Source organism: Pogona vitticeps, chromosome 6 (genome assembly GCF_051106095.1).
Source record: "Pogona vitticeps strain Pit_001003342236 chromosome 6, PviZW2.1, whole genome shotgun sequence".
NCBI classification, from domain to species: Eukaryota; Metazoa; Chordata; class Lepidosauria; order Squamata; family Agamidae; genus Pogona; species Pogona vitticeps.
This window is the reverse complement of record NC_135788.1, coordinates 65478978-65499717: the sequence shown is the minus strand read 5'-3', so window position 1 is coordinate 65499717 and position 20740 is coordinate 65478978. Positions and strand designations below refer to the sequence as shown.

The window sequence follows — 20740 nt, the reverse complement described above, 5'->3', positions numbered from 1 at the left end:
ATTTTATATTTTTGAATATTATTATAATAGTTTAACATATTTATACACTTTTTTCCCCTTAAGAGGACCCAAGGTTGCTTACAATGCTAAAAAAAAACAGTATAAAAACAGGAAGGGGAGGAAAAACATACAAACAAAGGCATAAACAACAGTGCTCCCTCTTAGGCACCCAAATTACTGAGAGAAAAAAAAACCTGCCTGAAAAGAAAAGTCTGTGGAAAGAGCAATGAGGAAGCCAGCCTTAACTCCCACGGGAGAGAGTTCCACAGCACAGGAGCAGCACCAGAGAAATCCTCTTCTCACATCCTCACCAAATGCACTTTTGAGGGTAATAGGCTTGAGAGAAAGGCCTCCCTCCCCTAATAATTTTGAAATCCAAGCAGATTCATAAAAGGAGATGTGGTCTTTCAAGTAATTTGGACCCAAATGCAAGGGCAGCCCTTCCATTAGCCTGACCGAGGCAGTCTCCTCAGAAGACTGGGCACTAGGAGGTGGCAAATTCAGAATTGCCCATTTCCCTTCCTGGTAGAGCCACTGCTGCACTGGAGAGCTGCTTTAAGATCTCAAACGCTGCATTTCTGGCATGGTTTTGGTGGCAGTGGCCATTGGCTCTTCAGCTCAAAGAAGAACGAAGAGGCAGTGATGGCAGTAGAAGGGTAACCCGTACTATCTTCAAAAGCCACCTTCCCTCCCTCACTTTAATACTCGCTATGAGTGGTCTTTAAGCTAAACATTGTGGGAAGGGTATTTTAGAAAATTGCCAGTGGAAGCTATTTTCCAAACATCCCTCCCGTGCCACTTCGCTCAAGTATGCCTTGCAGCTCAGCATTAAACGGAGTCTGGAAAGAGGCATAGCAGGCTTCTGAAAGTAGCACTTGGGTACAAGAGGGTTTTCTGCTCCGGCCACTACCGCTGCTGCATGCAGAAAGAGCTCTATGTGATACAGCTGGCCTGTCAGCACAACAAGTATATGGTCGCTGTGGCTCCCTCCTGCACTTTTTCACCATCATCCTGGTCACAGCCAGGATGACAACACATATGTTTGTTTTATGTTTTATGTTTTTGTTTGTTTGTTTGTTTGTTTTGGTGGACAAATAGGTGCTGCCCAGCTGCTTCCTGCTATTTCCTATCTAGGGCTGACTGTAGAGCTGCTGCTGTGGCATGTCACTTCCTACCTGAGGCTGGAACTACACTTCACAACAATCCTGAGAAAATACATTCACTGCAGATTAACTGCAATTAGGCACAAGATCACTTATAACACATGCCCAAGTTGCAGCACATTTTTCTTTGTGTTTAATCCATTATGGGCAAGCATGCACATTGCCTCAGGGGGCATGCTGGAGACTGGGCACAATGTCACAGGATGTCCTGCTCCTGCCCTCCTTTTATATACATTTTAAAGTTGTTTATGCATATCTTCAGACATGCAATTTAATTACAGGTTTTAAAAAAGTGCTGACATACCTAGAAAGATCAGCATCCAGGTCTCTACTTACATCAACAGACCTTATTTGTACCACAAGCCTATACATGTTCATTCAGAAGTCAAGTCCTCCTTATTTCAGTGAGGCTTGTTTAGTGAGGTAAAATGAAACAGAACTGCAGCCGGAGTGGCTGCATGTAAGTCTCGCCCACTCAGCCTCACAGGATCATATTGAGACTAAAAGTAACATACAACCTGATTTTGTTGGTGGAAGAGGCAATATACAAATGATTCAAAAATATTATAACTGTAACATCATAGAACCATACTATGCAATCTAGAGTATAAACAGGTAAAAAAATTTAACACACCATGGAATTTTAATTTAGAAGCTTACAATGTTTATTAAATATTCAACTGATTTTACTGAATATTTGACTGCTAACACTTCATTCTTTTTTCTAACAACTAATATGGATCTTGTATTTGGGTGCTAGGTAATTATAACTTCTTTTCTTTGCAGAGGCAATCATTAATTTCCAAGAGTCTAAAATAAAGAGATCACAGCAATCATTTTCCATGGATAATTACACAACATCATTCCAAAACCTTCACACTCATTGGAAACAGAACTGGTTGCCACTGAGGAAAAATGAATTTTCTCACAATAATGCATATTAGCCATTAACAAAGAATATATAAACTAAGTTATGAGAAACCCAAAGCAGGATTCCAAAGAAATTTCAACCAATTTGAAAACATAGAACCATGCCATATAATGACTTCTCACACTGAGGTGCTCCGCTCATTATGCTGAGCCATGTTTCAGCATCACAAAGATCAGTTACATAAAGCCTTACGCCACACATACTTCTTCTCTTCTCCCCCAGACAAGGTTTTGCTTCCCATATCAGTTATAGCCACAGCTCAATGGTACATCCAAACTATGAAGTCATCTGTCTGAACTATGGATTGAAGTTGGCTTGTTTTGACAAACCACAGTTAAAATGAACACTTATTTGTTGAGTATTAGTAGTATAGCAAGCTGATATTAATCAAAAACTGATGTTTTGGGGGTTATGTTGGAGAGGAGGGAGGAAAGATTTAAAGTCTGAGGCTTGCTTATGCTTGATCTCATAATGATAAACTATGGTTTGACACCACATTCAAATTAGACCATCAGAAAATCAAATAGTCTGTGGTGCAAACTTACATACTAGTGGGAAGGAGAATCAAATGCTTATGAACAATTCTAGCCAGCTACTTTGACATAAGAGAAGAGGACTCATCTTCTGTCAAGTGGTGTGGATGGAAGCTTGCACCTCCGTACTGTACAGATTTTCTGTGATGGGGACCACCTACTGATCAACATAATCTTTACTGAAGGAATGGATCATATATCCTTGTCAAAGGATTTGACATGCATTAGGAATCTTGTTTTAAGCTATGACCTAACTCTTAAATGATACAATGTTTAAGAAATTGTTCCACTTTTGGCAGAAAATGTTTTTATTCATTTTTAATGTAATGAATCAATAAAAGGTAAAACAATATCCCATCTCTTCCAGTCTACCATATAGCTTTCTCTAAATACTAAAAAGAAACAGAGTTCATATCTTACTTATTAAATCTCAAATGAATTATATACACATTCACTGCATACACCTGTCTGTCTCAGCTGAACAGTGGAGAAGGAGCCAATGAGAAGACGGAAGGTGGAGCCAAGGGGGGAGGGGGCTGGATATAAAGGCTGGTGGATGCAGTCTGAGAGAGATTCTGGTAGTGAGAGACAGTGTGAAACTTAAAAAGTGAACTGGTAGAGAGTTAGAGATCTGTAAGAAAGCTGAATGGAATAGAGAGTTAACAGAGCTTTAAAGTTAAAGTAGAATTGACTTAGATACAAGTGATTAGCAACCTGTGATTTACCTATTGAATATTAATCATATGTTAACTTCCCTGATCTAATAAATGAGTTAAGTTTTAAAAGGACACATGTTTCTTTGAGTGAATGGTATTGAGGCAGCAATGCCTGGTGGCAGCAAAGAAGGGCGAGAACCTCGTGAAGACCTGAGGGGATAGGGGCTTCAGAGGAGATCGCCACAACTATCCAATCCAATTTGTATCCAAGCATGTACTGTACTACACAGTCTGGGAATGACACATCTCAAATTAATTTAAAAGTGACCTGAACTTCTTTGCTCTGAGATTTCTGCATATATTTATATGTATGTGTAGATTTCTGGATCAGGAGGGGGAAATGTAGAAAATAAAGGGTTATGACTTGGGATGAATGATGCTACAATGTGCCACCAACACTGGAAATGAGGTGGTCCTTCAGATTATAGCCAAAGCTCCTTCCAGTTTCCTTTCTTCTGTCTTTCCCTGAGGTGACAACACATATGGAAAACATACCATGGGGGTGAGTGGAAGACATTCCCTTAGTACCCTGGACAGCAACTTAGCTTGTCCAAATGTACCCACTCACTGCTTTGTACAAATCATAGTGCTGCCTATTTGGCAGCCATCCACTGTGGAACATACACAGTCATCGACAACAAGAGGTGGGGGGGACTGTTCTGCAAATAAAGGACAATAGCAGGCATCACAAATTAAAACAAAGTTGAAAAAAGAGCAAAAAGAGATAGTTTGCACTTCCAGGAGAGATTTTGGCTTTCACTGGGAGGTCAGCTGTTTCTGTTTTTGTTATAGCGAAAGATGCCAAGTATTTCACTATTCTAATGCCAAAACAACAGCAATTTCCAGTGATCTATATGGATGTCCAAACTAAGTGTGCTGAAGGCTTCCTGAAACACCCTGTATACACTCCAGTAATGTACAGGTATCTCTGTTTTGTCATTTTTTCTGAAGCCAATGCACATCTCTAATCATGAAAACACGCATATACATATCAAGCAGTATCCTGTTCATTCCTTGTGCTCACATAATGGCACACTATGTGAGTAGCGAGACAGTTTTCTGGCTTCTGCAAGGACATATTACTGGACTCTTCCTTGAAAACTGTCTAGTTACTTGTTCAACAGATCCTTGCAGAAGCAGTGAAAAGGAGTATCCCTTCTACCTGCATCTGTATCCAATGCCTTATTTTATATGAAGTCTGCCATTTTCAGTTCTATGTTTGAGCTGAACACAAAATCAAAGGAGAGAAAACATTAGGATAAGAGGCCAATTGGGAAAAAATACCATAAAAAAAGAACTTCTAGTTAAACAAATGACCACTCTGTCTTCTGAGCTAACCAGATGTAAAACATAGTTCCAGCTGTAAAACACAAGTGTTTAGGTTTACTGAAGTGCACAACAACTGAAACATGCCATGTTTTTGATCATTAACAACCCTACTCACATCCGTGAGTTTCAGTAATTGACATTTTTGGAACCTATCACAATCATCTGATTTTTCCCCTCCTTTGTTTTATCAGGAAAACAGAGCTGCATGTTACTTTTGGGGTGTGGATCAACATCTCTGTGGCAAGAATCTCACACTCCACCTACATGATTCAGCACAATATGAACAGTTCATGAACTCCCACTCTGCTGATGATAACTGCTCTCAATTTGATGTGCACTGGATTAAGGACACAAAATCTCACATTATGAATTCTACTCAAGAATAGGGCTGGGGAAGTAGGGAGGTAAAGTTAGATTTGATGTGCCTTATATCTAGACCGGCTACCACTGTGCTTTGCAATACTGTAGGGTTGTGCTTGATTTCATACTACAGCAGCATAAACATAGCTTTCTGAACTCTTTGGGGGTAGATATTAATAAAACTGAAAGAAGATAATCTACTACCTTTTGGGATTGTACAGATGATAAACTGCCCATTATAAAGAGGCAGGATAAAGCTCAGCCAAATGATTAGAATATTGATTCTACTGAATCTACTCACAATGCAACATTTTGTGTACTATATGAGGTGGGCAGTTGTTCCAAAACTGAGGAACCACCACCGAGAAGGCCCGATTTCTGGTTCTCTCTTTCCGGGCCTCTTTCAGGTTCAATACTCTCAACCACCCAGCCTGGGAAGATCGCATGGAATGGGCAGATCTCATTGGGAGGAGGCGTTCTGTCAGGTACTGAGGTCCTAAACCGTTTATAGCTTTATACGTTAACACCATGAAGCTGGAATGGAAACTGACAGGTAACCAGAGCAGGGCAGCCAGGATGGGAGAAATGTGTTGATGTTTCTTAACACCACTGTTTAATTTGGCTACTGTGCCCTGGACCTGCTCAAGGTTCTGTAACAGCGTTATGGGCAACCCCATTTAGAGAGCATTACAGTGAGCTGGGCAATCTGCCTTAGCTGGAAGTAGGTGGAGTGGACCACAGAAGCTACTGAGGCTCTATTGACAGCACTGGGTCCAGTAGTATACCCAAGCTGTGAAACTCATCCTTAGTGGAGACAGCAGCCCCCCTAAAGGAGGCACCCAAGCCACAAACACTAGGGGCACCCACCCACAGAATCTCCATCTTGCCCGAGTTCAGCCTCTAGTAGCAATATGCTGTTAAAATGACCCAAGGGGAAGGAGAAGATGCTGCCATGATACAAGACAGAAAAGGTAACATAAGCGTGAAATGCAATGGCCACAGTTACTGGATTTTGGGAATCTCATTACTGGGTTATCTGGTGCTGTTTTCAAGTTATCAGGCCGTTCAAGCAATGTTTGATATTAATCAGCTCTAACTATCAGTTCTAGAATTGCTAGAACTTTCAAAACTTTTGAAGATTTTGATCTATATTTTAAAAGTACTTCAGGAGGGTTTTTTTTTTCCTGCTGCCACTATTTTAGGATTTTTGAATGTTTTATTTATTGAAATGTTGATATTATACCAACTATAATTGTTTTTGAAGCCATTAGTTTAGGGTTTTGTGGTGTTTTTTGTTGCTGTTGTTCATTGAAATGTTGATACTAGGCCTACTGAAATTAACTATAACTAAAGTGTTTCTTGAAATCTAAATATTGAAATAAATGGAGCAAGTCAGTTTGTGATTTAAGATCTGAAGATATCAATGGGAATTAAGTGCAACCAATTTTATCTGGATTCACCTGTAATATTTTTACATTTATTGTTGTTGTTTCAGTTGCTGTTTTCCTGTATTGTAACAAGTAATGCTATACAAACTAACCTATAAGAGTTACTAAAAATTTATCTAAGTTTTCATAGTAAGCATGGTAAGATGGCATGGTATGGTAATACGTGTTTGCAAGTCAGCAAAAAGTCACATAAATGGGAAGCAGAAATTACTGGAAAATGAAAATTATTACAAATTATTAAGTAATTATTAAGACTCACTGAAAATTTATCTACCATATTTTTTCACTCTGTAAGATGCACCTGACTATAAGACACACATAATTTTTAGGGGAGGAAAACAGAAAAAATATTCTGAACCAAAAACTCTCTTCCCATGCTGCTGGGTTGAGAAAGAAGGGGAATGCCGGATCCAAGTCACCGAGACCACCTTTGCAAAAGCAGCATGGGGAAAAGCTATCCCCTCACCTGCACTGCCTTTGGAAATGCAGTGGGTCTCAGTCTTGGATGGCATTCCCCCTCTTTTTCTCCCCAGCTGCAAAGGAAGAGGGCAAAAGGACTCAAAGCAGTCCCCTGGCTCCTGATCACGGTGACTCCTTTTGCCCTTTTCTTTTGCTGCTGGGGAGAAAAAGAGGTGATGTCCACCCTCGTGCCCCTTTTGCTTAACCTCAGAGCACCCAAAGGCAAAGACTCTCTTCTTTTACACTTGCTGCCACCAGGTGATCTCTAAATCACCATTTACTTCAGAAAGATTCAGGTCCACACTTCAAGTTCTTTTAAATAAAACTTTGGTTTATTGATTACAGAGATTCATAAATATCTTCAGTAGCTAATCACACCTAAATTCCCCAAACTACACACTCTATCACTCTGTCTGGCTTTTCTCTCCTGCCTGACTCTTACATTTCTCTAACTGACTCAATCTCCCTTAATCTGACTTCTGCCTCTGCCTCTTATAGCATCTCTCTTGGCTCCGCCTCTCCGCAATATGAATATTCATTAACCATTACATAATACAACAAGAACCATAGATCTAATAAATGGAGAACGTTACAGAGGGGAATGCAATCTAAGACATCACCAGGACTCGCTGCCTCTGCAGTGGGTCCTGGTGAGGGGGAAAGAGATCAAATTGATTCTAGAAAGACCATGGGAAAGCACAAACACAGTCCCCCACTATCACAAATTATGCAGTCAAGTTTCCCACATTTGGGGAAATCATAGGGATCAGCATACCCAAAGTGCAATGGGTGAGCCTCAACCTGAGAAAACCACTTTCATGATCATGGTAACTCCCCTGCCAGGTAAGTATGAGTTGGAGTGGCCCCTGCACCTCCTGCCCCTTCTGTGCCCTGCCCCCCCCAAGGCATGGTGACCCCCTCAGCTGCACCTCCTGCTCAGAACAGGGCTGCACAGCCCCAGTCCCACCAGAGGCCAAGAGAGCTCCTCAGTGTTTTGGGGTGCCCTACGGGACCCCCATTAGGGGCCGGGTGTTCCTCCCACAATCCTCCAGTGCGCAGGCATTAGAATCCCTGACTGCATCTGCCTGCTTACATCACCCAGATGGCTTCTCTATTGGAGAAGCAAAGCAGGAAGGAGTCTCTTTCTGTTCACCTTCTACGGAGAAGACAGCTGGAGGCTACAGCAACTCTCTACAGATGGCAGCTTTATTCTTTGCAATCTAAAGATTTGCAAACTAAAGCCCAAACAGCTGTGGTTTTTCCCAATATAAATAAAGGATAATAAAGCCTTTTCTGTATCATTATTTGTTTTAATAGTTTTAAAGTCCTGACCAGCTTTGGTCTTGAAATAATGCAGGTTGGTCCAAGTGTGTTAGATACTGTTGAAGATGCCATTAAACTCTCATGGGGTGCTTCTAAATTACTGTTGAATATATACTCAAGCACAGGTACATGGATGATCTCAGTCGCTTCCCATTGTGAGAGACTGGAAGAGCTAGCTTTGGCCGTGGCTTTGTCAGTAGGTATTATTTTGTCCCAACTGGTTAGGTCTGGGCATTCTTGCAAAATTAAATCCTGTTGTGGTTTAAGTAACATGCTTGCAGATGCACGGTATTTGCTGGTTTGTTGAACTTGGTTAAGATCATCTGAATATACAGCACTTGGTGAAACATCCATAGTGGGTTGTTTGATAGTTGTGTTGGACTGGCAATTCTTAGAAGGTGAATGGTTGTAGTCTGAACTATTTCCTCTATTTAAAAGGGGGCAGATCTTCTCCTTTTTCTGCTTCTCTGCTATTCCTTGAATGTTTCTACCTTGCAAAAATCCATCCGTCATTGCCATGTCATTATCAGAATCTTGGAGGTGAATGAGGGTATCTTTCAAAACCGATATTTTATTGATTATTTTATCCTGAGTCTGATAAGATAATGCCGTACAGGATTTTAGCAATTCCTTCTCTTTTGGTATCTGAAATATATCTGTGTCTTTTGATGGATATGCTGATTGCTGTTTCCCACGTTGATACATGCCATGTTCAGGGAACTGACCATCTTCAAAATTAATATGACTGTACATTTTAATTGAATTTTTGAATCAGACAGCAGTACATTTTGATTGAATTTTTGAATCAGACAGCAGTACATTTTGATTGGATTTTTGAATCTTTTTATAAGAGGCATGTCTGTGTGATGTTCTCAAAGAATCTCATGACAACCAAAGCTGCCCTCAGGAGTTCATTCTTATGACCATATACAGCCCACATGATCTGACAGTTCCTAAATGTCACCACTGCACGTGTGTTGAAATAGTCTGCAGACAAATATTCTATGTGTATTATATCTTTTATGGTGATCTCTGGGACAACTGGATGTAGCTGCTGCAAAAGATGGATTTTACTTTTAAGCTGGGAGAGTCTACCTTTGGGCTTTGAAAGAGTTTAAATAGCCAGCTTTTCCCAATTAAGAATCATTTCCCATTGTGGTGGTGCTGTTAGTTTGCTTCCCTCTTGGTTAGAATGGGACCTCTCAGCTGCTAAACTTGGTTTCTCATGGGGGATTTGCTGCCGTGAATCTTGCGCAACCTCTTCCTTGTTTATTGATTTACTTGGCATGTTTGTGGACACAACTGGTCCCAGATTATTGGATCATACAGAACAAACCTGATCAGGCTGATGTATGTCATGCTTGTGGTCTCCCTGTGTAGATGATTTGAGTGAGTTTTGTGTAGACTTGTCCAGGAGTCTAAAAAGTCTTTGGAAGTTCATTTTCTTAAAATTCCCCAAATCTCAATGGATCTAAAATAAACCAAGCACTTGAGATTACACTTAAAAGAAACATACTTGTGAATTTGGAGGTGACCCATGATAATGGTCCCCCACATATGGAGAACATCGCAATAAATGTACCTGTGGGTGAATCTGTTGGTGAGAAGGAAGGCATAAGCAATAAGATCTCAAGGAAGAACACAGTCGTAGCTGTGCTAGAGAAGTGGAAGAAATTGCCTAACCTTCTGACAGCTGAGAAAATTAAGCCACTATTCAGTAACAGAACAGGCTTAACCCAGAAGAGGCGAGCCGAGGACATCCAGTGGACGTCAGAGTGCCCAATGACCGTCAATCATCAAAAGAGAGCATGGACTTCAAAATCTGGCGTTATTGCACCGGACTTAGACCAGGAGTTCACTGTGTACCCTGATCTGTCAAGTGTGGGTCTGGGAGCCATGCTGTGCCAAGCAGATGACAGCGGGAATCTGCACCCAGTGACTCGGATCAACAAGAGATTGGAACCTGGTGAGAGACATTGGTCTGCTATCGAGAGGGTGTGCCTATCGACCGTTTGAACACTGCAAAGACGGAAGCCTTACGTTTGGGGGAGGAGGTGCATCCTTTCCACTGACTCTTTCCCTCTGGTGTGGCTACAAACTATGAAATACACTAACTTGCAAGATTGCAGGATGGACACTGAACCTGCAAGACTTTGACTTTGAGATCCGCAGCATAAAAAGGACTCAGAATATGGTTGCTGACGCCTGGTCTCAAAGGCCAAATAACTAATGGGTGGATAAAAGACTGTAAAGTTGTATTCAATGTTCTGTTTGTGCACTATTTATGAAATGCAATTAAAATGAAATGTCTCATTGAATGCTGATGAACTAAGAGGTGTACAGAAATGGGAAATAATAATGGTGAGTAGAATTATTAAGGTAGACGTAATTTAATTTGTCTTAATGCGAGTAAGGCAAATGTCTATAATTGTATTGATTGTTTTTAATGTTTAAAGTAGTAATTTTGATCTAGTAAATATAGTAAGAGAGAGAAAACTAGTATAAGGTATGTATAAGTATATGATAAATATAATGTGTTATAGGTTGAAATATGGTATATGATTTAGGACATAGCTGGTAAGCATATTATTATGATAATGTTTTGTAGGTAAAGTTCCCTGTATGTTCTGTTGTTCATAAGGGTAAACTGTAAGGTTTTCCCTCATGAAACAAACTTTTTCTTAGTGGGGAGGAATGTGACGATTGCCCATGTCACTTATGCTATTCATATTCATGAGCTGATTTGCATGAACCTATGGGAGGACTGGAGAGGCGGAGTCAGCAGCTACATGAGGCCTGGCGGAAGAAGAAGGCAGATAGGGCTGGTTAGTCACAGAGAGAGGGAACAGATACTGAGAGATAGAGCTGGTTAGGAAATTAGGTAGAGAATGTGGTAATGATATAGCAAGAGAAAAGAAGTATGTACAGTGGACCCTTGACTTACAGACGGCTTGACTTACAGACTTTTTGAGTTACAGACTTCTCTGGCCGCAAAATTTAGGTTTGACTTGCAGCCTGAGAATTGACTTACAGACCAGAAAAAAACCAAAATGGAACAAAAACGGCCTGTTACGGGATTAATCGGTTTTCAATGCACTGTAGGTCAATGGAGACTTGCCCTACAGACTTTTTGACTTGAGAACCGCCTTCCAATACGGATTAAGTTCTCAAGTCAAGACCCCACTGTACTGAGAGAACTGTTAATGATTTGCTTGTGTACAATGTTTATCTGAAGAACTTCTGTTATGATTAAATCACTTCAATAAATAAGTTCTGTTTTGGTTCACAAGTCAAGTGTTCAGACAAATGTCATTTATATTGTGGATTGAGGTAATCCACTGGTGACAGTGAGAAGAAAATGTGACCTGAGCCTTTGTGAGGGAAAAACAAGCAGGGGCCACAAGGGCGAACACCACAGTCATTAATTTTCATTTCTTAAGAAATCACTCTAGGATCTTGAGAAATACATTTCACTTTCAATTATTTCCCTAGCAAACAGAAACCTAGTCTTTTGCTCTCTATTCTATAGGAGTAAATAGGACTCAAAATCTTAGGAATTATTATTACAGATATTCAGAACGATCAAATTCAGATTCTGGTATATTCAGAACTACATGAATATGACATTACTTGATGAAATCCGAACTTTTCTGAATCCAAATGCATATCTCTAGTATTTTATTGTTAGTGAACTTTACAATTATTTTTCGTGGAAAGGCAGAGTATAAATTTAATAACCAAATGGGAGGCAGCACATGTCCTTTTTTCTTCAACTGGAATCGCTGACTTAGGCACTGAAGTGCAAGAAATGACATAAATACACAATATGGGATAGCTGACATGAAGGATTTGCTAATGGTCAAGTTCCAATTTGTGGAACTTACAACTGAGGGTTCAAAGCACTCAACTCAGTAACAATCTAAGCATCCCTAAGAGGGCTATGGAGGTGGGAAAGAATGCTCAGCTCCAACTCCCTCCATTAGCAGAGAACTAAATTAAACAATCATATTCTAGAGACTCAAAATGCACTGTTCAGCTACTAGGAACCTAGGAATTTTATTCAAACTTAGGAAACGATCCTACTTTTTTGAGACAAGAAAGAGTGCTTTTAATTAAGGAAGAGCACTGAAAATGTCATTTTCCTACATAATGGGCATGAATTAACTGCTGGGTTACAACTCTTATAATTAGACATGGGGACGAATAAAAAAGATCATGATATTTGTGAAAAATCTGATTCATTAAATATTCACCCCTTCATTTTTGTCTGTCTCAGAGACCCCAACGAATATGAAGGGATGAATATTTACCCATTTTTTATTCATCCCCGATACGAGGCTAGCCTTCCCTCTCTTCCTATGGCTTTCCCATTCTGCCTCTGGGCAGCTGATAGGTGGGCTAATAGACAGACAGACAGCCCCACAGCCTATCCCCCGCCCTCTTCCCCTCCCTACCCTAGCCGCTGTGGCAATCCACCACCACCTACCTCCATCGTCATATACTGCCACTGTCATCAATCACCGTCCGCTGTGGTGGCCTCCATAGCCACGGCCTGCTACAGTATAAGGGACAGTGGTTGCCCTTTGCAAAGATGGCAGCTGCAACTTCTTTTAGGGTAGGGAAGTTGCAGCCGCCATCTTTGCAAAGGGCAGCCTAGACTCCCTTAAGGCAGGCCATAGTGGTGGGGGCCATCGCAGCAAGCAGTACTGGATGGTGACTGCGGAGGCCACCATGGCACAGGTCTGCATGTTTGGTGGCAACAGCAGTGGCGCAGACTGCGGCAGCCAAGATAGGGAGGTGACAGTGGGAAGAGGGCAGGGGGTCAGGCTGTGGGAGTGGAGGGGTCAGCTTTTTTTTAGACCCCCCCCCCACAAATCAACGAATATATTCGTGCTTCGTCAGTTCATGGGGAGGTTATTCGTGCTTTGTCAACTTTGACCCATCGGGAAGCAAGACGCCAAAATGGCGATTCATTCCCATCTCTACTTATCATGCCTCAACAACAGCTCGGCTGGCTTGGGCTGACAAGTCCAACAGCATCTGAAGGGTCACATGTCTCACAACCTTACTTGCCACCTGGAGTGGCCTTGTCCATTCCAACTGACTTGCCATTTTGAATCATCCCATCACTGCTTGTATTTACTTGGCTGTTGTGTGGACAACTGGCAGATAAGCATCTAAATCATTAGGACTAGACATGGGGACAAATATAAAAATTAATCGCGCTATTCATGGGAAATTGCTGATTTGTTGCATATTCATCAATTCCAGAGCCCCTGACAAATATGAAGTTACAAATATTTACCAGTTTTTTATTTGTTGCTTCAGAATAGCAGCTTCCCTCTCTGTCTATGCCTCCACGGATCAGCTGTTCCTCAGGCACATAGGCAGAAGGCAAGGCTGCTGGAAGGGAAGCTGCTGCTGCCATCTGCAAAGATGGTGGCGGTGGCAGCGGTAGCAGCAGTACAAGGTAGGCAGGTGACAGGGGGAGTGGGGAGGAAGCAAGGGCAGGCTCTGGGGGGGGCTCGGTTTTGTTTTGTTTTTAGACAACCATCGGTAGTCTGAAAAAAAAAAGACAAGCACTGACAAACTGACTAACTAATTAGTGGTTTGTTGATAAAACATTCATAAATTTATGGTTTATGGTTCGTCAGCTTTAAAGAAACAAGAACTAAGATGAACCACCATTTTGGCAATTCATCCCTGTCTCTAGTCAAGATGTTTTACAATATGGATCTCCAGTGTCTTACTGAACATTTTTAATCTATCAAGAATAGAATTGCATTTCTGAATACTGAGCTATTGATTGTGCTAACAGAAGCTCCTACGGAGACACTCTGTGAGGGGACAATGTGGCCCATATGATTTAGAGAAGGCCATTCTTATCAATCGATTGCTTCGTTCTCCAAAGGAACACAGTGAAGAAGATCACATTAGCTCCTGATGCATTTGGGTGGATATTTAAAGAAACACAATCCTCTTACAACATGGAGAGTGTGCAAGCATGGAGGTGGGGTTGAGGGAGAATTAAATCTTTCTTTCCCTGAATAGATCAGAACTATACATGCAATCCGACTTTGGCACTGCAGCTTACATTCCCTCAGTGGTTACTCCAGCGTTATGGGAGGTAGGGGAGAGAGACTATGGGGAATGCAAACTCACTAGCTCAAAGAACTTTTGATGACCACCCTCTGGGCATTTTCTCCTCCTAATGAAAGAACAGATCAGGTCTCAAAAGCTCCTATTGACAGCAGTGAATATCATTACAGTCAACTGGAGGTGGTTTGGAAGCAATTATTTTGAACTCCTGGCAGGAACTACAAACGTGCTTCGCTCAAGTGTAAGTGCCATTACAAACAGAGATGGGAGAAATGTAGAAATTGAACTTGTTGGCTGACCAACCATTTTCAGCCTGTTCTGGAGGGTGATGAACTCATGTTTTCAGAGGGCCCAAGAACTTGCAAAGGATCACCGGAGCCATAGCACTGGCTTCCCTGTCCCCTTAGCACACACAGCTCAGAATCACCACTGGAGAATTTTCCCACTGCATATCCCACCTTTTCTAATTCTGTGGCTCACTGAGGGAACTTTGCCTAAGGGACCTCCATATGCTCAGGCTGGCACTGTCTATCTGTATAGTTCGGTATGTGCACATACCACCAAACTAGTCCAGCAATTCATTGAGGTTAGATCCTTTCCTCATAAGGATCTAACCTCAACTAATGACTGAACTGTAAAACGCAGTCTGTGGCCAGGGGTGCCCAAAGAAGACACCTCTCTCTCTCTCTCTCTCTCTGTGTGTGTGTGTGTGTGTGTGTGTGTGTGTGTGTGCGTGTGCGTGTGCGTGTGTGCAACTGAGCTCTTGGCAGTGGTGCCACCACAACACAGCTAGACAGCCACTGACAGAAGAACCAGACCGACTCTTAAGTCATGCCACTGCATCCTTTCATCTGGTAGTATCTCGAGATAATGATGATTAAATTAGACATGGGATATTATTACATAACATTAGGGACAGATGAGGGCAGCTTGCCAGCAGAAAAAGAGAGGAAGAAGAAGAACCACTACCATAATTATTAGGCACTTATTTGTCAAACGTTCCTTGGAGAAGCATTTCCCCCGTTCAATAATGCACTCGCAGGGATTTATGCTCCGGTCAGGCCGCGCTGCAGGCAGACACACACACACACACACACACCAGATCACCACGAGGAACGAGGTAAAACGTGGGCCTTTTCGGGTACTTCCAACCCTCAAGTCAGTCCTTCCACCCCAAGGATTTCCTTGACCTTCCGAGGAGAGCATCCATTTACCGCGTGAAACGGTCCCCAGAGAGAAGCCCAGGTGCGAGGGAGAGCCTCAGAGAGAGATGCTGCAGCCCTCCGCCCCCCCAACACACACGCCTTACTTCTGGAGGCGCCGGCGACAGGAGAAAGCGCCGGCTCCCCCCCACCCCTCGGGGACTTGGGACCCTCTGCCCCTCGCCGGGGTTGTTTTAGTGTAACTAGAAATGGAGGCAGGGTAACAGAAGCGCCCCAGCCCGCCTCTTCGCTCCCCCTAAGGAGGCCAGTATGCGGAAGGGAGGGCGGAATTCTTCAGGGGGGGAATCCGCTTCAGGGAACCGGGATCCGGGGGGGGGGTGGAAAGCGAGGGACTGGAGAGCACGGGGAGGGGGGTCCGCCGGCGCAATGGCTGCAGCAGAACGGAGGGAGGGAGGCCCGGAGCGAGAGCAGCGGCAGCACCGGCGCCACGCCACGACCTTGCCCCAGAGGCGGCTTGGCAACCCCGCGACGGTGCGCCTTCCTTCCTTCCGCCGCCTGGATGCTCCCGCGGCCGGCTCCGCCGCACCTCACCCGCCGCCTAGTGCGGCGTAGGCAGGCCGCCTGCCTCTATTCCCGCCTTTCCTAGCCACCCCTGCCCAGCGGAATCCGCGCTGCGTTGGCCCCCATCATCATCATCCTACCCCCCCCCCGCCCGCAACACTAGAGAACATTTCCCCGCATCCCGCTATAAACTGCTGCAACCAACATCCCCCCCCCGCGCGCGCGACCTGCCCTCCTTCCCCCCCCCCCGATAAAAGCGTCTTCGGGCGCACAGATGGCTCCAGCCGCCCCCCCCCCCCCCGCTTACCTTTTCCTGCGCCCGGTTCAGTCGCTTTTGGACATTTTTCGCGAAGATCCCTGTTTTCATGTCGGCCATGGTGGCTAGTTCGAGGAGCCTGCCGGGGAGGCAAATCCAACCGAGCCCGGTTGCGCGGGGGGGGGGGGGGGGGGGCGAAGCAGAAAGAGCGAGATCGACTCGGAGGAAGGCAAGGGAGGGACAATGGAAAGAAGGCGGGGGGGGGGTCTTAAAGATACAGCGGGAGAGAGCAGCGCGCGCCAGCCAAGGGACAGATGGGGCGAAGCGGGAGGGCGGGCTCTTCAGTCGTGTTCACACGTGACAGTCAAGGTTGGCGCACGCTTACCTAGGAGTGGCTCGGCCTCGAGCATTTTGACCAAACGCTCCAGAAGACCGCGTTCAAAAGAAGAAAATTATAGGAATGTTATCTGGAAAGTAACTTATTTTTCGGAAAACTGGGTTAGGATCGCACTGATTTCCTAAGTCTTATCATAGTGAAAAGTGAATATACCTTGACTTAATGTCATTTGTTATATGTGACTTAACGTGTTGTGAACCTCCCAGAGAGTGCGTGCACCATGGGGCGGTATACAAGTTGAAACAATGAATAAATAAACGAAGCCCCCATTAACCGCATACATAATCGTTTTCATATACTGTACTGTATAGCCTGAGCTTATTCATATTTTTATTCTTGTGCTAACTGTATACTCCATATTAATCATTCCTGCCAACCTAGCAGCTCGAAAGCATGCAAATGCAAGTAGATAAATAGGTACCATCAAGGTGGAAAGGTAACAGCGTTCCGTGTCTAAGCGCTGGCCACATGACCATGGAAACTGTCTTTGGACAAACGCTGTCTCTATGGCTCCGAAACGGGGCTGAGCACCGCGCCCTAGAGTTGGACTCCAGTGGACATTTGTCAAGGGGATCCTTTACCATGTTCATAATTACCAATGTACTTAAATGCTAATGTTTGTCGAGTCCAAGCATCAAGGGACCACTTAAAATGAGAGAATTCATACCAAGTCCAGAAATTTATTTCACTGCTTACAGCAAGGACAATCAACTTCTGCCTTCTGGAGGGAGGTCCTGTTCTCCAGATCAATGCTGGGCAGAACTATTCTTGGGATCTCCGGGATTCCTCCTCTTCTCTGCTGAGATCAGCAGTGCAATTTGATATGCATATGCACTTTGAGCATTAAGATAAAAATAAATAGATACCGTACTAACCATTTAAAATGAGAGTTCTAGTCAAATTGCATTAATCTAGAATAATTTATGTTATGTGTTGTCCTTCAAATATCCTGGATTAAAGTTTAATTTTAATTTAAGTCAGATGGTATCATCTGCACTGATAGTATCCAATCAATCTATGATGCATGCTTGTATCAACACATCATAAACAATTTGCTTCCATTATATGCCAAGCATTAACACACAATAAATTCCCATAGGTGCTTTATGGGCTTCTTCTACATACATTTACTCAGTGAAAAAAAAAAGACTAGGGGAAAAGAAGGACTCTACATGTCTCTCACATAGTCTTATCCACTTATCAGTCTTGTATAGTGTAGTCATGGCTAAATACAAGCTGAGGTGAGAGAGTTTGAAGTCAGGGAGTTTGGACTAAAAGAGTGGAGGTGCCTATTGTGTACTGAAGATCTTTCCTTGGATTTTCTTTGAGGAATAAGCAGTATGGAATTCCAGGAACTCTATAGATCATGACTATGTTTGAAGCACAAGAGTTCATCAAGATACCTCCCACAGCCAAGCTCCCAAAGAGAGTCCAAAAATGCAAGTACTTGTAGAGATATATGTAGGTGCCTCTTTCTAAAGGCAAATACATAGCATAATATCCGGTGTCAGGATAATTTGATAATTGCCTGATATGCTTGATAATCACAGAATAGTTGGCAAAGGATGGTGCAGTGGCTAACATGTTGGAATTGGCTAGAGGGATCTGGGGGTCACATCCCTGATTAACTGTGAGATTTGTTGAGTTGTGAAAGGTATGGATTTGCCTCAGTCCAAAGGTAAGAAACATTTGACTTTTCAGATGTTTTGACCTGTTCCTAGAGTCTCTTCCTGTTAGTGGGTTAGAGCTGATGGGAGCTGTAGGCCAAAACATCTGAAGGGTCAAAGGTTCACCAGACTTAAAGCAGGGGTAGGAGTGGCCCAGAACCATTTATGTTCCCTTTAGTTCACTGAAAGAGAGAAAAGATACAAAAGTACTATGTAGTGCAGAACCTCCTGGTCACATGGTGAGGAGTCTCATTTGTAGCTTTTTATAAGAGAAACAAACTGTAGGACAATTGTGTTACACATTGTGTTAAACAACACTCTTTATGCAATATACAACATGTAGTTTAAAATTACTATCTCTATTACTCTATTGCTCATAAGTAAGTGGGGGAGGAGTAAACCAACTTGAGCCAGCTAGTAGGGAGATGGCCATTCCTTCTTTCTTAGCATGTTTACCTTCCCTACTCCAGCCCTCATGTTTAGAGCTAAAAAGAACCCAAACCCCAAAACAAAACAAACAAAAAACCTGGGGAAGGAGGTGTGAGGAGAAGGTTTGAGACTCATCCTCATACATGGTGGAAAAATAGGGATCAGGCCTATGCAGGTTTACACGGGACTGAAAAATTACAGCTTTAACCCACATGCTATGCATTTAACATAGCATACAAACATGAATCCTGAAACAATGCAGAAAGAGCTGTTAGACGAATGAACATAAGGTGTCCTCTTCTTTATGTTCCAAGTTTCTATCTGGCAGTAAGTTACTTCCAGGTATGCGTCTTGCTTTGCTGATTTGTTTCTTAATCATATGGAGTGGTATTGTAATCTGAGGAATGCATTGAGTTTGGAGTCTATTCTGTGAGTCGGAGCAGATGAAATTGCATTTTCGGGCTTGGCTGTACATGATGGATTTTATTGTGTTTTCAGGATTGAAGCTGGAAAAGTGCAAGTAGGTATATCGATTGGTAGATTTTTGGTACAATGTGGTGCTAAGATGTCCATGTTGTAGTTCCAGAATTGCACCTGTTGTGTAGATTGTTCCAGTGTAAGGTTGGTGTTTAGATGAAAGTTACTGAAATTCTGGTGGAATTTTTCTAGGGATTCATTTCAATGGGAATCAGAAAAATGTCATCAATGTACCTCAAATAGAGGAGTGGCTATTAAGTGCAGCAGTTAAGAAAACATTGCTCCAGGTCAGCCATGAATATGTTTTCATATTGTGGGACGATGCAAGTCCCCATCACAGTTCTACCTGTCTGGAGGTAGGTTTAATTGTCAAAGGTGAAATACTTCTGTGTGAGTACAAAGGCACAGAGGGTGGTAATAATGTGGGCTTCTTCCTTGTTTTGACTGGTGTTTATGATAGCTGAGAAAACTTTTCAAAGGATCATGTAGCTGTCCAAGGTGCTGATTCATAATGCTTAACACAGGAGAAATGGTGTGAAGGCTCTAGCCCATGTCTTGCAAACCTTTAACACTTCAGATGTTTTGACAACAATTCCCACTGGTAATACAAGCTGGAGATTTTGAGAGTTGTAGTCTAAAACATTTGGAGTGCCAAAGGTTCACCACTCCCTGCTCTAGCCTATTCCCAGCTGCCTGGGAGTAAGACCTGTTGAAATTCATAATTTTTATTTCCAAGGATAAGTGCATATTGTTGCATTTTGTTTTGTTCTGTTTTAATCCTGGAATTAAGTCAAAACCTAAAGGGTAGAGGAAGCAAAAGAGGTTAGCGTGAGTATCAAATGATGCACAGTGATCTAGTTAAAGTGATGCAACTTGAACAGATGGATAGGATAAATTTTTCAAAGTGTCAATGCAAAGAAACTGTAGTCAGAACAGTATTGAATGAGGCTGATGCTTCACATTTTCAAAGGGCCCTGTCAGACAATAATTTAATAAATCTTAAATTAGACATAAGCAATGTTTGTCTTATAAGGTTGGTTAACTATAACACAGTCCAAACATCAAATCAGAACTTTTATTCTGTAGTCTGATATACCCATAGGAGTTTCCCTCTTGGGCTGACTCAGTGCTTAAATTGATACATGAGAATATTATAATCTTAAAATGTTTAGTTTTCATTGTGGATGGAATTTGACACAGCAAAACATTTATTAGTCCTGAGAGATGTTCTACATAATACCAAAATGAGCAAAAAAGCTGTTCATTTATATCATTCTAAAGCTATGACATGGCAAAACATGAAAAATTAGAACAAATTTAACCTTTTTATCCTCTGGGATTCTGTGAGGGAAACTTGTTTACCCACGCGTTACTCAGAGGAGATCCTCTGACCATTCAGTCACATTACCTTCTTTGTTTGGCTGGATTT

The 20740-nt window shown here is 42.5% G+C and overlaps 1 protein-coding gene and 1 non-coding gene across 7 annotated transcripts in view; both read right to left on the bottom strand.

Moving 5' to 3' along the window:
- AMPH (amphiphysin) overlaps positions 1-16682 on the bottom strand; it is a 199937-nt gene extending 183255 nt beyond the window's left edge. For 5 of the 6 annotated variants that reach the window (XM_073003769.2, XM_073003771.2, XM_073003772.2 and 2 more), the window contains exon 1: positions 16393-16678. In XM_073003769.2, the coding sequence (XP_072859870.2) occupies positions 16393-16461 (69 nt within the window). In that variant the 5' untranslated portion in view covers positions 16462-16678. Of the gene's footprint in view, positions 1-16392 lie in introns of all 6 variants that reach the window. The other variant, XM_073003773.2, reaches the window with a different exon arrangement.
- Positions 7627-7790, bottom strand: LOC140701483 (U1 spliceosomal RNA). Its single transcript, XR_012080414.2, has one exon. It is a non-coding gene; the product is annotated as a U1 spliceosomal RNA (small nuclear RNA).
- Positions 16683-20740: the final 4058 nt, after the last annotated feature.